Source organism: Apteryx mantelli, chromosome 17 (genome assembly GCF_036417845.1).
Source record: "Apteryx mantelli isolate bAptMan1 chromosome 17, bAptMan1.hap1, whole genome shotgun sequence".
NCBI classification, from domain to species: Eukaryota; Metazoa; Chordata; class Aves; order Apterygiformes; family Apterygidae; genus Apteryx; species Apteryx mantelli.
Genome location: NC_089994.1, coordinates 2,675,161 through 2,692,658, shown reverse-complemented (window position 1 = coordinate 2,692,658; position 17,498 = coordinate 2,675,161). Strand labels below are relative to the sequence as shown.

At 50.1% G+C, this 17,498-nt stretch overlaps 2 protein-coding genes across 2 annotated transcripts in view; both read right to left on the bottom strand.

The window, feature by feature from the left end:
• The window catches only part of OSBP2 (oxysterol binding protein 2), a 164,452-nt gene extending 160,200 nt beyond the window's left edge, over positions 1–4,252 (bottom strand). The window contains exon 1 of the mRNA XM_067307370.1: positions 3,954–4,252. Coding sequence (XP_067163471.1) covers positions 3,954–4,252 — 299 coding nt within the window. The remainder of the gene's footprint in view (positions 1–3,953) is intronic.
• Positions 4,253–9,528: 5,276 nt separating this feature from the next.
• Positions 9,529–15,622, bottom strand: IQCD (IQ motif containing D). The gene is made up of 4 exons (XM_013954798.2): positions 14,798–15,622; positions 13,233–13,466; positions 11,411–11,482; positions 9,529–10,165 (listed from the first exon to the last, which is right to left on the bottom strand). The coding sequence occupies exons 1-4, from the start codon at positions 15,488–15,490 to the stop codon at positions 9,869–9,871; spliced, it is 1,296 nt and encodes a 431-aa protein (XP_013810252.2). The 5' UTR covers positions 15,491–15,622; the 3' UTR covers positions 9,529–9,868.
• Between the last annotated feature and the right edge of the window lie 1,876 nt (positions 15,623–17,498).

The window sequence follows — 17,498 nt, the reverse complement described above, 5'->3', positions numbered from 1 at the left end:
CTGTTCAAGGTGATAAGATTCTCCCATATACACACTCTAATCATAGGTAATGATAAATCTATAAGTGGAATCCTGCCAGTGCAGTTTGGAGGAAGATTTTTGATCGTTACTGAGTTAAATGGACTGGCTGTGCCATGCTTAAACTTCCAGTCTCCCAGTACAGACATCACCTTTATGCTCTAGATTTCCCAGTCAGTCAGTCAACTTAAAAAATACGCTAACAGGGACAGTCAAGGGCAATTAGAGAGACAGAAGAAAATAAGGGCCTACTCAACCCTAAAAATACTAGTCATTCACAAGCAATGAGAGTCATGAATATCCTGCAGATGAGACTCCCTACTTCCATAACTTCAAGGAGGAGAGACTGGGGGTAAGCTCAACAGACTGCACGCAGGCTGAAGAGCAGCCAGCAGTTCTCCAAATATTGTTATATAACGAGATGCCAACTAAGACATCCCAATGAAGGAGAATGATGCGAAGCACATGCATTCACACGCCTTCCCTTGCTCAGAGAGACAGCCCAGCCCCTTCTCAGTTGCATTTTTAACCATTCAAGTACTGGGCTGTGCAACACAGCTCTACCTTTATCAGACACCAACCTGCAACTGCCTTGAAGGGCCCAATATGCAGAACAGAGGTGCCAGCTCTCCCCTTCTATTTCTGCAGTCAAGAAAGGTAATGCACAATATCTTAGTGACTGGAAGGGAGGAGGTTACTCAAAAGACCTGGGATCTCTTCCTGGGCAACTATCTTGCTGTATGACTTCTGAAAAGTTCCTTAATCTAAATGCCTCACTAAAAAGGAGAGTTTTTCCCCAAGACATCTTTAAGAATTATTCAGCTATTATCATCTTCCACAGGTTTAGAGTAGGGAACATACAGCACGAGCACACATACTGCATGGAAGCTTCACAGGCAGTATGTCTCCATAGATTTAGCCAAGATACGAGAGGCTTTAAATATTCAAATGAATTTGGAAAGAATATTCTAATTAGAAGTTTTATTTCAGAAAACTGCTCCTGTGAAACCAACCAGGCAGAAAACAAGAGTTCCACCTGGCTGCATGAGAATACTTCAAAAAGTAATTCCTGCCATATGGCACGACACCCACCTACGCTCTATTACAACAGGACTTCCCAATAGGCCTCGCAAGATTTTAAGAGCTCAACTCCACAAACAAAAAACCTAGCAGGAATCACCGCCAGACAACTTTATAGGCTTTTTTTAAGATAACCTAAACAGTGAGCAGAAGGAAATTCAAATGAAAAGCTTCAATCTGAAACTGCATCAACACACTCAAGGAGGCACTTAGGCATCACGATACAATTTTTCAATTAAGATGACTTTTAAAGCACTAGAAAATGGAAGTTTTTATTGCCTTCCTCACATTAGCCCTGAATAGTCAACAGCTAAAAGGATACACGTCATCAAGACTGTGCGGCAGGACAACCATCTTCTAAATTCAAATTACAAAGGTGTCAAGAGCCGCTGAGGCGAGCACAGCGACCTATCCTTAAAGGCATGATTTGTCCTGTAAAACCTTTTGTAGCAAATACAGAAAAATACAACTCTAGCATGCATCTTCAGAGCTGGTATGAGTACAGAGAACCAGCCGAAAATGAGACAGGCGGACCACAGAATATCAAGAGGCCTTTACAGAATTTGATCTTTTACAGTCGCTCTATGAAAGTCAAACAAACAGAAGTCCACACGTTTTACAACAGTTTCCTCACACAAAAAACATGCATGAAAAAGCACTGCCTGATACCTGCGGCTTCTTTGCTCCTATCAATTAGCCAGAAGTAGTACTGAAAAATGGCAGTTTACCCAGGATTATCTCACAGGAGTTCCCTGCCATAATCAATCCTAGCTGGCACTCGACGGCTAGGCATGCCTTCTATTAAGAGAGCTGGTTTGGAAGAGTATCATGGGGGTTTTTCCATTTGTTTGGGGGGCAAGGCACTTTCCCATGTGATCTGTACTACATTTTTGTACTCGTGACTCACAACTGAATTAACTCAGTTCTCATCGAGTCCAATGATGAAAAAACGATTCAGTAGTTCAGTATGTTTAAATCAGCCCTACCAAAAATGCATAATAAGTCATCAGCAGTACGTTACCCAAGCAGCCACTGCACAGCTGAACTGGCCAAAAGCTCCACTAAGTAATTCTAGCTCAACTCTGTCACGCGTTGCTCAAAGTCACTTCCTTGGGTGATTTTCTGTTGTTTCAGCCTACAACATATCAAATTGTCTTAAAATAAATTTAGCTCTTCTAATTTAAAATAAAAAGAAAACCAGTTGTTTGCTAAAGACAGACTTGGCAGCAATTAAAAAAAAGCACTCTCACAAGGTTACAAATGGAGCATTAAATTCCAACAACTGTTTAAAGCTGCATAGTTCTGTAAGTCCAGACCTAGTTTAGAGTTATAGAGCATAAAAATATCAGAAAGGATTAAAAATAAGCTAGCTGAATTGCTGAAAGGTAACTAGATTCTTGTGCAGTTGTTTGTTACAGAGTATTTTGGTTTGGTCTGGGTTTTGGTTTTTCAGGTTTTTAAAAAACTCCAGGTAATCAGAAAGACACACTGTTAAAACTTCTGACATATTACCGTCAAAGTCTGAACTCAGGACCTAACTTCCAGATTTCTGTTTAGATACTGGATGAGTTTATATTAACAGCTATTAGTGACTTGAAGCTCACTCATCAGAGAGGAAACAGGAATACAAATTTTGTGTTGGGAGAAAAAACAGCTTTCAGCCTTAAAAAAAAAGTCCTAATTGGTATGGCTTGGTATTTTAAAGATATATATTTTAGAAAACTCTAACCACTATATCAGGGATCACTTCCATTGCCTGAAATACCATCAACGTACACCCCATGAAAGAGAGGGTGATAGAGCAGAAAGGAATTAGTCTTCATAGAGACAAGAACAAACCCAGTCCTTCCTAAGGTATAGGTATACCTTATATTTTTATATATATATATTTCTTTTATACGGTATAAAACAAAACAAAACCTTACAGCATCCATACGTTTATATTTTCACCACTCAACTAACATAAAAACACAGGGGACCAATTAGAGAGGCGTTACGCTGAGGACCAAAGCTTGCAGCCCCCAGCACCGGCGTCTCAGGTACCACGCTCACTGGAACACGAACAGCCCGTCTGGAGACAGCCAACACGCTGGACAGTGAAGAAAGCTGGGCGAGACTTCGGAGTCACCGCTGTTATAACTTCCTTCCTTCCTCCAATAGTCTTCTGCCTCACCGGCTTTCCTGAGCGCTGGAGTCCAGCCTGGCCTCCTTCTCTCTCAGGAACATCAGGAGCGGCGCTTGCACTTCGCGGGCACGGCTGTTCTAAGCACTTCCAGCCTCTGGGCTTCTAAAACTAGTCTCTTGCACCCGAAAAGCAGCGAAAGCGTGTTACAAAACCAAATCACGACTCTCAGAAAAGGCGGCTCGTTTGGCGATACTGTTTCCACTGCGATTTTTATTTTAAGTTTAGGCTAGAGGGGGTGGAAATCAATAAGCCGGGCGCCTTCCCGCAGAGAGCCGGGGGAAGCGTCACCCTGCGGGTCCCCACTGCCGGGGCACGGCGGGGCCGGGGCCGGGACCGCGGCCGGGCCCGGCGGCAGCCCCCGACGGCAACGGCGGGGCAGGACCCGCGCGGGGCCGCGGCCGGGAGCCCGCGCGACGCCGCCGCTCGCAGGTGGCGGCCGGGATTCGCCCTCGATCAAGCAGCGCTAGCCAAAACGACGGGATTTGCGTGCTGCACAAGGGCGACGACATCGGGGCTCCAACAGGCACCGAAGGAAGCCGCAGCGCTTCCCCGGGAGCGGCGGGAGGCGCCTGCTCCGGCCGAGCCGAACCGAGCCGAGAGGAGCCGACTCGCCGGCCCGGCCCGGCCCCGCTCCGCCGCCCCCCGCCCGGTGCCCCGGCGCCGCCGGTACCTGTAGTAGCTGAGGAGCCCGTTGCTGAGCACGAACCAGCGGCGCTGGTAGCCCTTCAGGTAGTTGGTCCACTTGAAGAGCCAGCCCTTGTAGGTGTCGGAGCCCGGGGCGGCGGGCGGCGCCCCCGCCGGGCCCCCGCCGCCCCGGCCCCCCGCGCCCGCCGGCTCCGCGCTCATGGCCGGCGGCTCGGCGCGGCGCGCGGCGCCCGGCGCCTCCTGGCAGGCCAAGCAGGGGACGGCGCTCAGCAGGGAGACCAGCCCGCGGGTGCTGCCGCCGCACAGCGCGGCCGCCTTCCCCATAGACGCCGCGGCCGCGCCGCGCCGCTCCGATCCGCTCCGCCGGGCACCGGCGCGGGGGCGGCGCCCGCGATCACGTGACCGCGGCGGCGGCGGGCGGCGCGCGGGCGCCCCCCGGCGGCGGGGCGGGGCCTCCGCGGGGCCGCCACCACCGGGACCCATCGCCACGGGGATTCCCCCCACCACGGGAGTCCCCCCACCACAGGGAGCTACTGCCACGGGGACCCCACCGCCACGGGGATTCCCCCCACCACGGGAGTCCCCCCACCACAGGGAGCTACTGCCACGGGGACCCCACCGCCACGGGAGTCCCGCTGCCACGGGAGTCCAACAACCATGGGAGTCCCATCATCACGGGGACTAACCACCACAGGGACCCACTGCCACAGGGGACCCACCACCACTGGGACCCACCACTATGGGGATCCCACCACAAGGACCCACCACCATGGGGACTCACTGCCTTGGGAGTCCCATCACCACACAGACTCTCCACCAGGAGGACCCACTGTCACAGGGACCCACTGCCATGGGGACCGCTCTGCCACAGGTGTCCCACCCTATGGGGGTCCCACTGTCATGAAGACCCGCTACTCACTGCCACAGGAACTCTCCACTACAGGAATTCTCCACCACAGGAACCCACTGCCATGGGAGTCCCACTGCCATAGAGTCTCATTGCTATGGGGTTTCCACTGCCATGGGGAACCCACTGCCAGGGGCTTCATAGCTATGGGGATCCCACTGCCATGGAGACCCCTCTGCCACAGGAGTCCCACCACCATGGGGCCCCATCACCATGGGGGACCAACTGCCATGTGGCCTCACTGCCACAGGGGTCCCACCACCATGGGGATCACACCACCACAAGGCCCCACCACCATTGGGGCCCACCTCCATGGGGGACCTGGCACCATGGGGCTCCAGCCTGTAGGTTGCTGGCCCCTGCACCCAGAAGAGCCCTCCACATTTTGCACACCTGCCTGGGCTTGTGAAGCCTTCACCAAATTTTTCCCAAGTGAAACCACTGCAGGTTTCTGTGTAACTGAGCCATGGCACCAAGTGCTCCAAGGTGTCTGGGATACTGTGAAAATAAATGCATTCAAGATGCAACTCAACAGACCGTTGGGAAAGGCTGATAAGGGACCGAACCCAGTGTGAAAGCACAGCCAGCCCCTTAGCCTGCCATCTGCATGCTGCCCAGGCAGCAGACACAGCAAGCCCAGCTCCGTACGCTCGCCCTGCTCTCGCATGCCCACGACCCAGCAGGCCTGTGACCTCACATAACTGAAGATTTTGTTCCTAGCAGTAACAAGAGAGGCAAGAAGAAGAGACTTCAGGTGAGCCAAGAAAAAATAAATAGTCTTGTAACACTACTCGTAACAGTAGCCGCTGCCCTCCCTGGAACCTGAGCTCTGCCATGTGAGCAGGCTGTTGGCTACAGTTACCCTCACCCTGCCCCAAGACTACAGCCAAGAAACAAGGATCAACCTCCTCCCAGCCCGAGACCTCCTTTTCGGAAGTGCTGAGTGCCATGTACTCCAAAGCAGACCAAGCAGCAGGTGCTTTGGCTGAGCTCTGGGAGAAGCTTCAGGTTTTCTGCAATACAGAAGCTCCTGTCTAGCTCCCCAACCAGTGGCTTGAGGACCATGGGCAGTCCACCAGCCAAAGATGATTGTATCATTACTCTGAAACCCCCTCTTAAAACAACATCCCCCCCGCAAAGTGGATAACCTGGGGAAAGAATGAAAAGCAGCAAGAAACCAGGGAAGAGCCACGGGGACCTTTGACAGATGCTCCCCAGTCAAGTGTCCCAAAGCCCAGCAAGGCCCTCTTAGTTTGGTGCCGCCCCTCCTCCCAGCCCTAGGGGATCTCCCTTCTCTGATCTCTCTAATCCGCTGTCATCCCCCTAATCACCTGCAGTTGCATTATGGCTCGCTGATTCACCTGCATGGCCAGCACACATCCCCCAAACCAGGAGATCTGCCTGAGGGTCCTTACTGGGCTGTCCCTGGTCTCGCAGGCCATGACACTGACCCCACAGTGCTGCTGGCCATGAACATGTCCCTGGAAAGGGGCATCTCGGGCAGCTCAACTCCTCACCTGCAGTGCAAGAGCCAAAGTGGCTATAGGGTTGAGACCTGGACATCTTGCGCCAATGAGCCGTTGTTTGGCAGCCCTGCAAGGGCTCCCTCAGCAGTGCCGGGCTTCAACCCTCCCAGGAGGATAAGACCAGCCCCCAGAGACCCTTGGTGTGGAGCCCATCTGTGGCCAGGATGAGCTGGAAAACAGAGGCAGGGGCATCCGAAGCCTACACACCTGAGAGCACCCCAAAAAAGGGAATAAATCCAGGGGAGTGAAGGCCAGCAAGTTACCATGCTGAGCCCTGCCAGCCGGGCCAGGATCGCTGCAGCTTCTCTCCTCTTTCCTTTCCCAGTCGGTGGCCCTGCAGGCAGAAGTCAGTCTTGTGTGACAGCAGGGCCATGGACTCACAACACAGCTGGAAGTCTGTGCTGCTGCGCTGCAAGGGGAGCTGCTGGCATGACACAAGGCGCCTAGGGAACCCCACAGCACTTACAGGGTCCCAGAGAGTTGGCTGCAACCAGTGAATAAAGGTCTCATGAACAAGTGCCACCAGTGCTGAATGGCTGGTTTGAGGCAGAGCAGGGAGATACAGGACTGGAACTAGCCACATGATGAGCAGCAATGGACCACGGTATGGGTGAAGGAACCCCCTAACCCTGACACTGGCCTTGGAAACAGCTCCAGTGAATGCAGGGGGCAGGTGGATATGGTCTAGGCTGAGAGAGCTGGCTCTTGCTGGCTTTGCCCCAACTTGCTGTCTCAATGTATGTTGAGTACTGCTGTTTTTCCCCTCTTCAAAGTGGCTGGAGAGCCTCCAATACCTGAGAATCTCAGATTCATTTCTTCCCTTTTCTCATGATGCTTCTTCCTTATTTCTGGAAGTACCTTAGGCATCAGTGAGACCCATGTTCCTGAATCCTCTTTAAAATCAGAGACCCAGTCCCAGACAGCCCATTGGGCTAGTAAACCCAATATGCGTGTTCCTGTGGCCAACAGCTTGGGAAGAATACAGAAACATCCACTCTCTCCACCTTGCTCTCTTCAGTTCAAATGATCAGGAGTCCATTCAACAGCTCAGCCGGCCCCAAGCAGCATTTGAGAGGATCTGGAGTGAGGTTTAACCTCAGAAGACGATCCAGAACAAGAAGCAAGAATTTGCTCCCTGTAAATCCCCCTGCTGCCTGTTAGGATTCTTGCTGCTGCCGAGTGCCACTTTAGTCAGTATGTGCCTTTCTCTCCTTGTTTCTTGACAAAGATTGAAAAGTCACACTCCATCCTATTGCAATCTGTCCCTGTTTGACTCCAAGCCTGAGGATCTGGGCTGGGCAGGTCCTTGGATGAAGATAGATGTAGCCAAACTCTCTCCACTGCTTTGGAGCCCTTTCTCTGCCCCCACAAACCTGTCAAGCATTTCTTCCCATTCTAACGACATGCCCTTGAGAGCCCTTCAGCCACGAGCTCCAGCATCTCTGGCTCTAGCAGACTTTGAAACACATTATAAGGGCAAGTCCTATGTCTGGAAATGGTTTGATTTGGACTCTGAAGGCTGGCATGCTCACAGCAGAGGGTGTTCTTGATATGTCACCCAGCTGAATGCCTCTCCGGATAGGCTCCAACATCTGGAGGCAACCAATAGGTTTCAGACAACCCTTAGACAGAAGGGCATCAATCATAGCATCCAACAGCCCCTGCAACACCCCAGCATCCTCTGTTGAGGGCTTATCTAAAAGCATGTCCAGACCTTCTTTTGCTAGGAACTCAAAAGCTGTAGGTATTTGTAAACCCAGGCCTCCCTGGAAATGAAATATCTCTCTTGATGTAAAATATGCCCCCTAACCTTCCCATATGGGTACTGACATCCTAATGAAAAAGTCTCCACAGACCTTGAAATCTCTTGTGGCTGCCAACAAGGGGAAAAGAAACCCACCTTGGTCCATTTCTGAGGAGAGAATCTCACCTGATCCAGCCTGTCACATCCTTTGGTGAAGAAAGGAGGAGGGAGAACAAGGTGAGTGATGAGGGACAACCAATGTCCTGCTGACAGTGTGATGTCCCCACAGTGGATGACTTCCTGTGGCAGAGCGAGCACCTGCCTCAGTGATTTCAGCATGCACTTGGGATCAAACTCTGCCCAGGACTGGACATACGATGGCAAAAATCCTGTGATTTCTACTGAGCACATAAGCAGATATCACACTGACCCCATGCTTATAAACAAATGAATGATGAAAGACAATGGGTGCTGCTGTGAGATCTTCCCCTCACTGTACGCTCAGGCCTTGAACACAGCTAACATCTCCAAAGACTCTTTGCCCTTAGCAAAATGGACCCCTCCCCACCTTGATTTACATTAGGTGGGAAAGAGCATCTCAGTCCTTTTGCTTTAGGTACCCCTTTATGGACAGAGATGAGAGGCAGACAAGGGTTCAGGCCTGCTGGCTATTTGGGCTTTGCAGCCAGTGTCACTGCCCTCTTCTGGGAAGAGAGGCTGCAATGAGGAGCCACTGAAGTCAGGGAACAAAGAGGCATCACTGGCCGTCTGGCTCCAAAATGCTGATGACTCCCAGCCTTGTTTAATGCAAAGAATATGTGAGAGGAGGTGCCCAGACCATATTGGTCTTTATGGTAACATATAACAGCCTAGTTTCCCAAGAAAATGAAACATATATGACATAGCACTCCCTGTCTGTCTGGACCCATGCCCAATTTCAGCCCTGGCTGGCAGAGGAGTAAAGGGCTCCATGGTATGAAGTTTCTACAAAGCTATTGAAAATAGAAGGCCAAGGGAGAAAATAAAAATACTTTACTCATGCCCCTGTGACAGGGAAAGGCTGCAGCATGCTCTCAGCACATTAGACATTGGAGAATCCACAGGAGAGTGCACTGTCAAAAATAGGGCCTGCATGAAACAAGGCATGGTTTGCTCCTCAGCTTAGGGAGAGACTTGTAGGACCAGGAGCAGAGCATGAGTTGGGCTGTGCCACATCCCATCCCTCAGCTGGCTGCTGCCATCAACTGCAAACTGCCAGGGATGATGCCCGGGCAGGACTTCTCTCACCTTGCTCTCTGAAAAGCAATGAAGTCCCGCAGCTTCCTCCTGTACAAAGGAAAATTGTCTCTCAAATCCACATGAGGAGAAACCAAGTCAGGCACAGGACCTCATCCTGCCTCCAGAAATGATTTTATTGCCACCTTCAGTAACAACAGAATTGGGCCCTGACACACAAGCACAATTTGTGCATGAGGACTAAAGCTAGACAGACAAGTCAGGAATCTGCACTCCTGGTTGGTCCAGTCCCTTCATCAGGAGACATCCTCCTTCTTTAAGTGGCAACAGAGCTAAACCTAAAATGCTCAGACATGTCTTTATGCCACTTCCTTGATATACTCTAACTATGACAGCCAACCCCAGCCCTGGAAAGCTTGGGTCTGAGTGCAAAGGCTATCTCAGCTAATGCTTTTATCTGGAAGAGCCAGAATAGCCAGCAGCTTTGCCAGGAGGAAAGAATGGAAGAGAGAGAATAGATTTTGTGTTTATTTGTTGGGGTTCTTGCCCCCTCCCTTCTTCTTCTTCTTCCTCTTCTTCTTCTTCTTCCTTTTCAACTTGAAGAGCAACCGGACCAAGTAGCCCCTCCAGAAGGCCTGGATGCGGGTGGCAGCAAGGGTCATGGTGGTCAACTCCTCCAAATCCCGTTCCTTCTTCTTCTGACGTATCCTGCGCTCCTCCTCAATCTGGGAATACTCCTGGATAAGCACTGCATGTTTTTCCTGCAGCAGGGACACCTGGGCCTTCTCCTCGGAGTAGAGAGCATAAAGCTCCTCATACTCAGCCTAGCAAGATAGTAGATACCAGCTACAGCATTTTTGAGAGCTCTTCCCTGTACATCCATAGTTAAGTATCCTTTTAACCATCCCAAATCCAGGGAGAACCACAACTGGCAGCTGAGCTGAGCCTTTTCAAAGGGACTAAATAGGAAATGCATGCCCAGTGCTCAGGGAATTTCAAGAGATGCCAGGTCTTAGTATCTTCAAGCTCTTTTGAAAAATATTCTCATAATTCTCCATGCTGTAAACCACATCCACCCTCAGCTGTGTACTCTGACCAGGTAATACGCATGTAAGTCAGAACCCGTCCTGTGTATACTCTGAGCAAAAAGCCACATCACTGCAGGTAGGACAAAGCTGAGCCCAAGCAAACAGCTTTGCTGAGAAGCAGGTTATATCAGAGTGGCACTGAAACCCACCTAACATGCTGTTTACTGTTGGGTGTATGAGAAGAGCCAGGCCATGTCAGCATGCAAAGAGCCAAGGACAGGTAGTTTTGATGGTGCAACCACAGGCTCAGCAGTTTATTCCTTTCCTAATGCATTAGAGCAAGCCACATGGAGGAGGAGGGTTAGGGGAACACAGGGCTCCAACCATTCAGCAGATAGGAAGTCAAAATAATCTGACATTATTAAAAACAGGACAAGGTGGGGATTCCTTTTCACAGTAAGCAGCAAGTTTTTAGGCCCCTCCCTACATTTTGCTTTGCAATCCAGCAGCTTTTATCCACCTCCATAAAAAGGGTAGGAAAATGAAAGCATCTAGGGCCTTCTCAAAGGAGAGGTTAAGGGGTGCTGACATGATTCTCAGCTTGTTACAGGTAATTTGGATACCAAGACAGTGGTATGCAGGCTGTTAAGTCTGCAGGTGTCTCTCAAGTGGGCCAGGAAAAACAGGAGCATGATTTGGACACCAGACATGACCAACAAGATTGAGGATTGAAGCAAAAGTGAAAGCCCTGTTCTCTAACAGCAAGTGGACATGTCTGACAGACTGGAAGTAACCCATCATCCTCCAAACACTGTGGGATTTAACAACAGATGTAACCTTCCCTAAAGTAAAAACAGCAGAGAACTCCTGAACACGTAGGTAGGACAAAGGAATATTTCCTTCCAAAGCCCATGCTGCTTCTGGGTGGTAAATTGTCCCTCACTTCCGTATCTTCCTATGTATGACCCGCACATCTGTTTGGACAGTGATCTACCTGGACACATCACCTCATGGAAGAGCCAAGTACCTTAAAGAGGATACCTGTTTTTCTCCCATGTCCGCATCATATTTCTGGATCCACTTCTCAATTTCCATCTCTACTTTGCACTTCTTCTGAAACAAACAACAGGATACGTTACTTGCAGGCACCTGAAGCCTGGTAGAAAGTAGCCTGGGTTAGAAAACAGTGTGGCTTTGAGCCCCAGCATCACTACACTTCAGTGTAACACCTCCTCCTTCTAGCACACCACCTCCAGCTGACATATTTTGCCCCTGCTTTGAGGATTCTCTTGGGCTCGACCTCTACTCCCTAAGGCCAAAAGGGCCATATTTGGTTTACAGCATGGGGCTGGGTGAGGGCTGAGTACTGGGACACACCTGAAAGGTGTGCTCTGTGGTAGGAAATGAACACATCTGATGGAATGAGGTAGGTCATCAACAAACCCTCAAACTAAAGCAGTAGGGAGCTGCTAAACTTGAAAGTTGGACAGAAAATACTCAACAGATAGAGCCTCTTAAAATGAAGAGAGATTTCTAGCTACAAAACAGTTTAACAGTGGCTTGACCCTGCAATATGACCAGGTATGGCCAGTTTACCCCCAGCTGCTGTATCCACACTCCATGGAATCACCAAAAGGAAGATCAGCTAGAGCCTATCACATGAGCCACACGATTTCCTGTGTGACACTGGCTCAGGATGTCCCAAGGGCTTCCAGGCCATCAGGAAGACAGACCTGGCACTTCCTAGCTATTTACACCAAAAGTACAGTCTTGAGCCACCCAAGGCTAGAGCATGTGCTGAGGAAGGGAAAAGGAGACTTCTGTGGTCAGTAAATCTCTCCTTCTGCCTAAGAGCTAGACTGAGCTGAGCAGCTCATCACAAGTATGTCAATGACCTGCAGCCTCAGAAGAAACTGTCTGATAAAGCCACTCTACTAACGGAGGTGTAAATGGGTTGCTTGGATTTTGTATTGCAGCTCTAACTTGCATTTGACCCTTTGTCACTGCCTGGCCCTGCTGCCACTTTGTTCTACTAGGGCTGCATAGTTCAATGCAAGAGTGGAAGATGCACCGTTACTGGTGTGTGCTGTCCTGCCCACAGGAGGTCAGGATTTGTTTGGAGCAAACACCATATAGGGGTAAAATGAGGGGAAAAATTGCTCCATCTTTTTCTAGCTCCAGATTCTCACTGCCCAGTGTCGCCAAGATGCTCTGCTCAGGCCAGAGTTGTTGATACAGAGGCTTGAGCCTGTCTGCTGGTCTTATTTCCTCCTTTTATATCTGCTCAGCACTGTGATAAATCACACTTCCTCCTCATTTGATTCAACTGTGACTCCTTGGATTGTGTCTCTTAGCAAAGTACCAGACAGACTGGGAACTGCTTAGCTTCCAAGACCAGCTGCATTCAGCCCTGGATACTACAAACAATAAACTACAAAAGATGGCTTTATATACAGCCAATATTATGTTTGCTCTGTTTACCCCATGCCAACTCCCTTGTTTCTTAACATATGCCTTGCCTACTTTGCAGTAGCCTTGATGCTCTGAATTCTGAGTGGAGCACAGCCTCTCCAGCATGCAGTGTCGCAGCACTGTGTAGAGGTGCTCTTAGAGCTAAGTGAGCAGACAGGGAGCAAAGGAATACTTGTGAGCACACTATCTCCCTGGTGTCACTGCAGGGTTGCTTTCCACTGAAATCAGCAGAGCATTAGGCGAGAGAGCAGGTATATTCTGACAAACAGCATATGCATCCTGCCAGGAACTAGCAGGACCCAAGTAATTACTAGAAGCAGACAGCAGGCAGACCTGACAGCAGTTCAACAAGTTTTAAACTTCCTATACTCAAGCTCTCCTTCCATGTTACCTTTCTGAGAGCCAGCTCTGATTCTCGATGCTCCAGTACAAGCGTACAGAGTTGGGCTCTTAGCTGCTGAATATCCTCCTGTAGTCTAGCACACCTGGCCTGGGAAGCTCGCAGCTCCTCTTTTTGCTGGTTTTCCCCTTCCTGCCTAATCTGCAGGACACTGATCTTGTAGTTGTTGGCCACATCTTGCAAGGAGTTTTTGAGATCTTTGATCACATTGTCCTTCCTGTGAATCTAGACCCAGAAAACAAGACAAAGAAATACTGTCAAGAAATGGAGGGTAAGGTGCAGCATCAGAGCAGGAGAAATAACGCATGTTTGCAAAAATGGAGGTGATCTAAGAGTAGACACTTCTGCTCTGATAGCAACAGAGACCTGCATTTGGACAGAACTCTGATCTGATCATTTGTAATAATCACAAGATTTCCACCGCTGGCATAGGGAACAGAGTTAGGTTAACGCAAGATGCTTTGGAAACCTCTCACTCTTCCTCTGTGAACCTGTGAATAAGGTCAGAGATTGAATGAGTCATACTGAGGCCCACTGGCACTGTAATTTGAGGAAGCTTCCACAGATACTGACCCATCTGAACAAAATTCAAAGTCAGAGCCACTGGACACAGCCCAGTGGCTTCACCAAGTTTTGCATTAGGCTCAAAGGGACAGTCCTGGGGACTCAGCTCAGTGGGCTGCCTGCAAAAGAAATACTCAGCTGGGACCAGTAAAACAGGTTTATTCATTATGCACTGGACAAGCTGCCAAATTGCACATAAAAATCTCAAGTGTCTCAATTCACAGATCTCCAAGGAGCGAAGGGAAAGCAGGCCCTTGTCTCCATCAGCACCATTCAGTGCAGTCAGCATACGACAGAACTTGCCCCTCTGACCCCTCTTGCCAAAAGGAGAAAGAAAAGCACACATACAAAACAAGGAATTGCTTGTCAGGATTTCAGGGCTCAAGTTCATTCTCAAATTCTGGCTCACAGAAAGATCCTGGGCATGTCCATTAGTTTATCTGTACCTCTGTTGCTTTCAGTGCAGAAACGAAGAAATCATATTATCAGGCATTAATCATACATGTTCTAAGGTTGCTAGTAATATAGAGTTGGAAGTCATAGAAATGTTGGTTTTAAGCACGAGTGAAGGCAGAGTAGATATTAAAAATGCATTTTAATCAGAATAATCTCTCCTTGGAATGACTTCTCACCATTTCATCAGCAGTGAATAGAGCTTCTCATTGGCAGTTGACATTGTGGCCCTGCCAAAATACTGTTGCAGCAATTTGTGCCTGTTCTACAACTCCTTTTTAAACTCGGTGATTTCCAATGTGATTTAAGCTGCCAGTGAGAACACGATAAAAACATGTGAAATTTAAGTTTAAAAATCAAGCATGAAATAAACCTTTTAAATTATATTTTGCAATGAAGTAAGTATCTTTTAATTTAGGATCTGGTTTACAAATCATTACTTCCTGTCTAGGATCTGCAAGAAAAGGATTATTTTTTAGTTTACCAAAATTCTGCTTCATTGACCCTTTGTTAGAAAACATATTCCCACAATATCATACCTTTTCATCTCGAGATTGAATTGTTGCTGCCAGTTCTGCCTTTAAAGCTGTGAGTGTTTCAGTGTTTTTCTTAATCCGGAGGGAGATGTCTTCCATGAACTGAATCTTTTCTTTCTCTTCTAAGGGACTAGTCAGGAGTCTCTCATGCATGAAATTCCTGAACTCCCTAAAGGCTTTGATAAATGCTTCAGCTGATGACCGTCTTCCACAGACTTCATATTTCAGAGCCTGACAAAGTGAAGGGTTGGCTAGCAAGAGTCTCAGAATATTTCTAACAGAACTTTTCAGATGTTGCTCTAGCAAGCAAAGACAGTCCCTCTGTTCCTCAGCTCTTGAGCTGTCCTCTTCTTGAAAGCTAGAAAGCAGGTGCTCCATTTCGCTTGAAAGCTTTTGGTGCTCGATCAGGTCATTTGTGATCTCAGGTCCCAGCATATCAGCAAAACTATCCAGAGAGTCAATAATACAAGGGATCAAACTGCTCAGTTCCAGCTTGACAATCATCTCGTCCAAGACAGATATGATTCTTTGGGTTTCATGAGTATCAAGTTTTGACCGACTTGGGTCTAACATCCTTATGGAATCTAATCTGATCACTTCCTTCTTTGGAGTTTGAATGCCTTTTATCACAGGCTTGTTTCTTTGCTTCATGTCCTGAGATGATCCTTGGAGCACAGTTGGATTCTCTGTTGCCATGGCATCAGTTAAATACTTCTGAGCTGAGTGTTTCGAGGTCTAGAAGGGACACCAAATCTTCTCACAGGATAAGACCATAGAGAATGACTCAGGCGAAGTACATCAAAGTCCCTCTGCTGCTTCTGTGGCAAATTCTTCTTCCTCAGATTTTATCCTTAAAGGAAAGTTTAGAGAAACAACATTATTTGGGAAAATGTGGGAGTTTCAGATTACACTGGAGTTGTCCCTAGGTCTAGGCACACAGTCAGGGCATTGGGGTTTTACATCAGAACTGGTCTCTATTGCAGAGATGCTCTTAAACATCCAAGTGTACTAGAACACCCATGGGAAAGGAAGAAAAGTAATAAATTCCCTGCTTTGAAGGATGATTGGGAGCAAGCTCCCAGCTCCTTCTAAGTAACAGGTGAGATGGAGATCACTGATTGCAGCTCTGCAATCTTTAGAGGTGCATGGAGGGGAGCTTGCAGGTCACTGGGGCCACCTCAGAGGGAAGGGCAGGTTTCCTGGTGGGAAACATGCTCCTTCATCCCTTCAGGCCTGGCGCTGCTGGAGGGAGGAAGTGCAAGAGCAGATCCCTGCCTGGAGGGGCTGCACTGGCAGGGACAAGGGCCAGGGGAAGGGACAGAGGGGGCAGAGGACAGCTGCATGCGGGAGGGTGACAGGGAGTGAAGAGTCTCCTGGGTGTGGGTCTGGGGGCATCAGAGTGCCAGGGGATCCCAGGGACCTCCCCAGCATGGGTCAAGGGGAGAGTCAGAGAGCTTTGGGGGGGAATCCCCTGTGTGGGGGTTGCAGGCGTGGGGTGCCAGGGGTCCTGGCGGCAAGCAGGAATCCCCTGTGGGGGGGTCCGGGGCCTGGGGGCAGAGATGACCAGGGTGTATCTTGGCAGGGAGGAGTGGGAAGAGCGTCAGGGCCCAGGTATGTGAAGGGCCGGGGTGCATCTTGGGGGGTCAGGACCCAGGGGTGCCAGGGCCCAAGGATCCCAGGGTGCAGAGGCCCAGGGGGTATCATGGGGGGGTCGGGCCCAGGGTGGGGGCCCAGGGGCCGGGCCCGGGGGGTATCGCAGGGGTCAGGCCCGGGGGGGAGCCCAGGGAGTCGGGCCCGGAGCACAGAGACTGGGGGGTATTGCAGGGGCTGGGTTCGGGGTGGGGGCCCAGAGCGCAGAGACCGGGGGGTATCGCAGGGGCTGGACCCGGGGCGCGGAGGCCGGGGGTATCAGGGGGCCGGGCCCGGGGTGTCCCCGGGGCCGTGCGGGCGCTACCGGGGCCCCGCTCTCCCCCGCCGCCGCTCCCGGTACACCCGGCCGCCGCCAGAGTCCTCGGGTTGCTAGGCGACCGAGCACGGGGGGGCGGAGTGGGGCCTCTCCAACAGCCTATGGCGCTTGCTCCGCTTTGAGGGCCGCAACACCTCTAGCCACTCAGCGTTCCCCTCTGCGATTGATGGGCAGCGCGACTGTCCAATGAGAAGGCCATCTGAGGGCTCCGGGCCACGGGAACAAGCTGCGGCTGTGAGGAGAGCCGCCATCTTGGTTGGGGGCCTGAGCGCTGGGGGGAGGCCCTGCGGACACGGAGACTGAAGAGGCAGAAATGTGCATCAGTGGAAAGGGAACGGGAGTTTTCCATATCCTCGTCAGCCCTTGCTTTATCTTTATAACAGCTGTTTACCAGGCAGGGAACAGGCCAGGCGAAGCAAGTCTCCCTTAAGGATTCAGCATTGTTCTCTATTAGCAAATCCAGGCTCACAGCACCCTTCCCTCCAGACCCCCCGGTACCCCAGGCAAAATGTTCCTGAGAGCTGAACAATAAATTTCATAACCCCTCTGTGATAGGTGATAATTTGTTACATCAACTCGGGAAGTGATTTTACCATGAAACTAGGCACTAAGTACAGGCTATCACCACAATGATTGTACTGAGCCAGCAGAGCGATATTGCATTGTGAAATGTATGCGCGCGACCTGAAGGGCACCACGCACAACGCAGAGGAAGACCCCAGCTTTCATCCCGACCCC

What these genes read in the sequence shown, in the direction of transcription:
- IQCD (XM_013954798.2), bottom strand. Translation starts at nt 15,490, where the DNA reads ATGGCAACAGAGAATCCAACTGTGCTCCAAGGATCATCTCAGGACATG. An exon ending in TTCAATCTCGAGATGAAAAG is followed by an intron (nt 13,467 to 14,797) that starts GTATGATATTGT and finishes TTCTGGGTCTAG; the next exon opens with ATTCACAGGAAGGACAATGT. An exon ending in CAGAGCTGGCTCTCAGAAAG is followed by an intron (nt 11,483 to 13,232) that starts GTAACATGGAAG and finishes TGTTTGTTTCAG; the next exon opens with AAGAAGTGCAAAGTAGAGAT.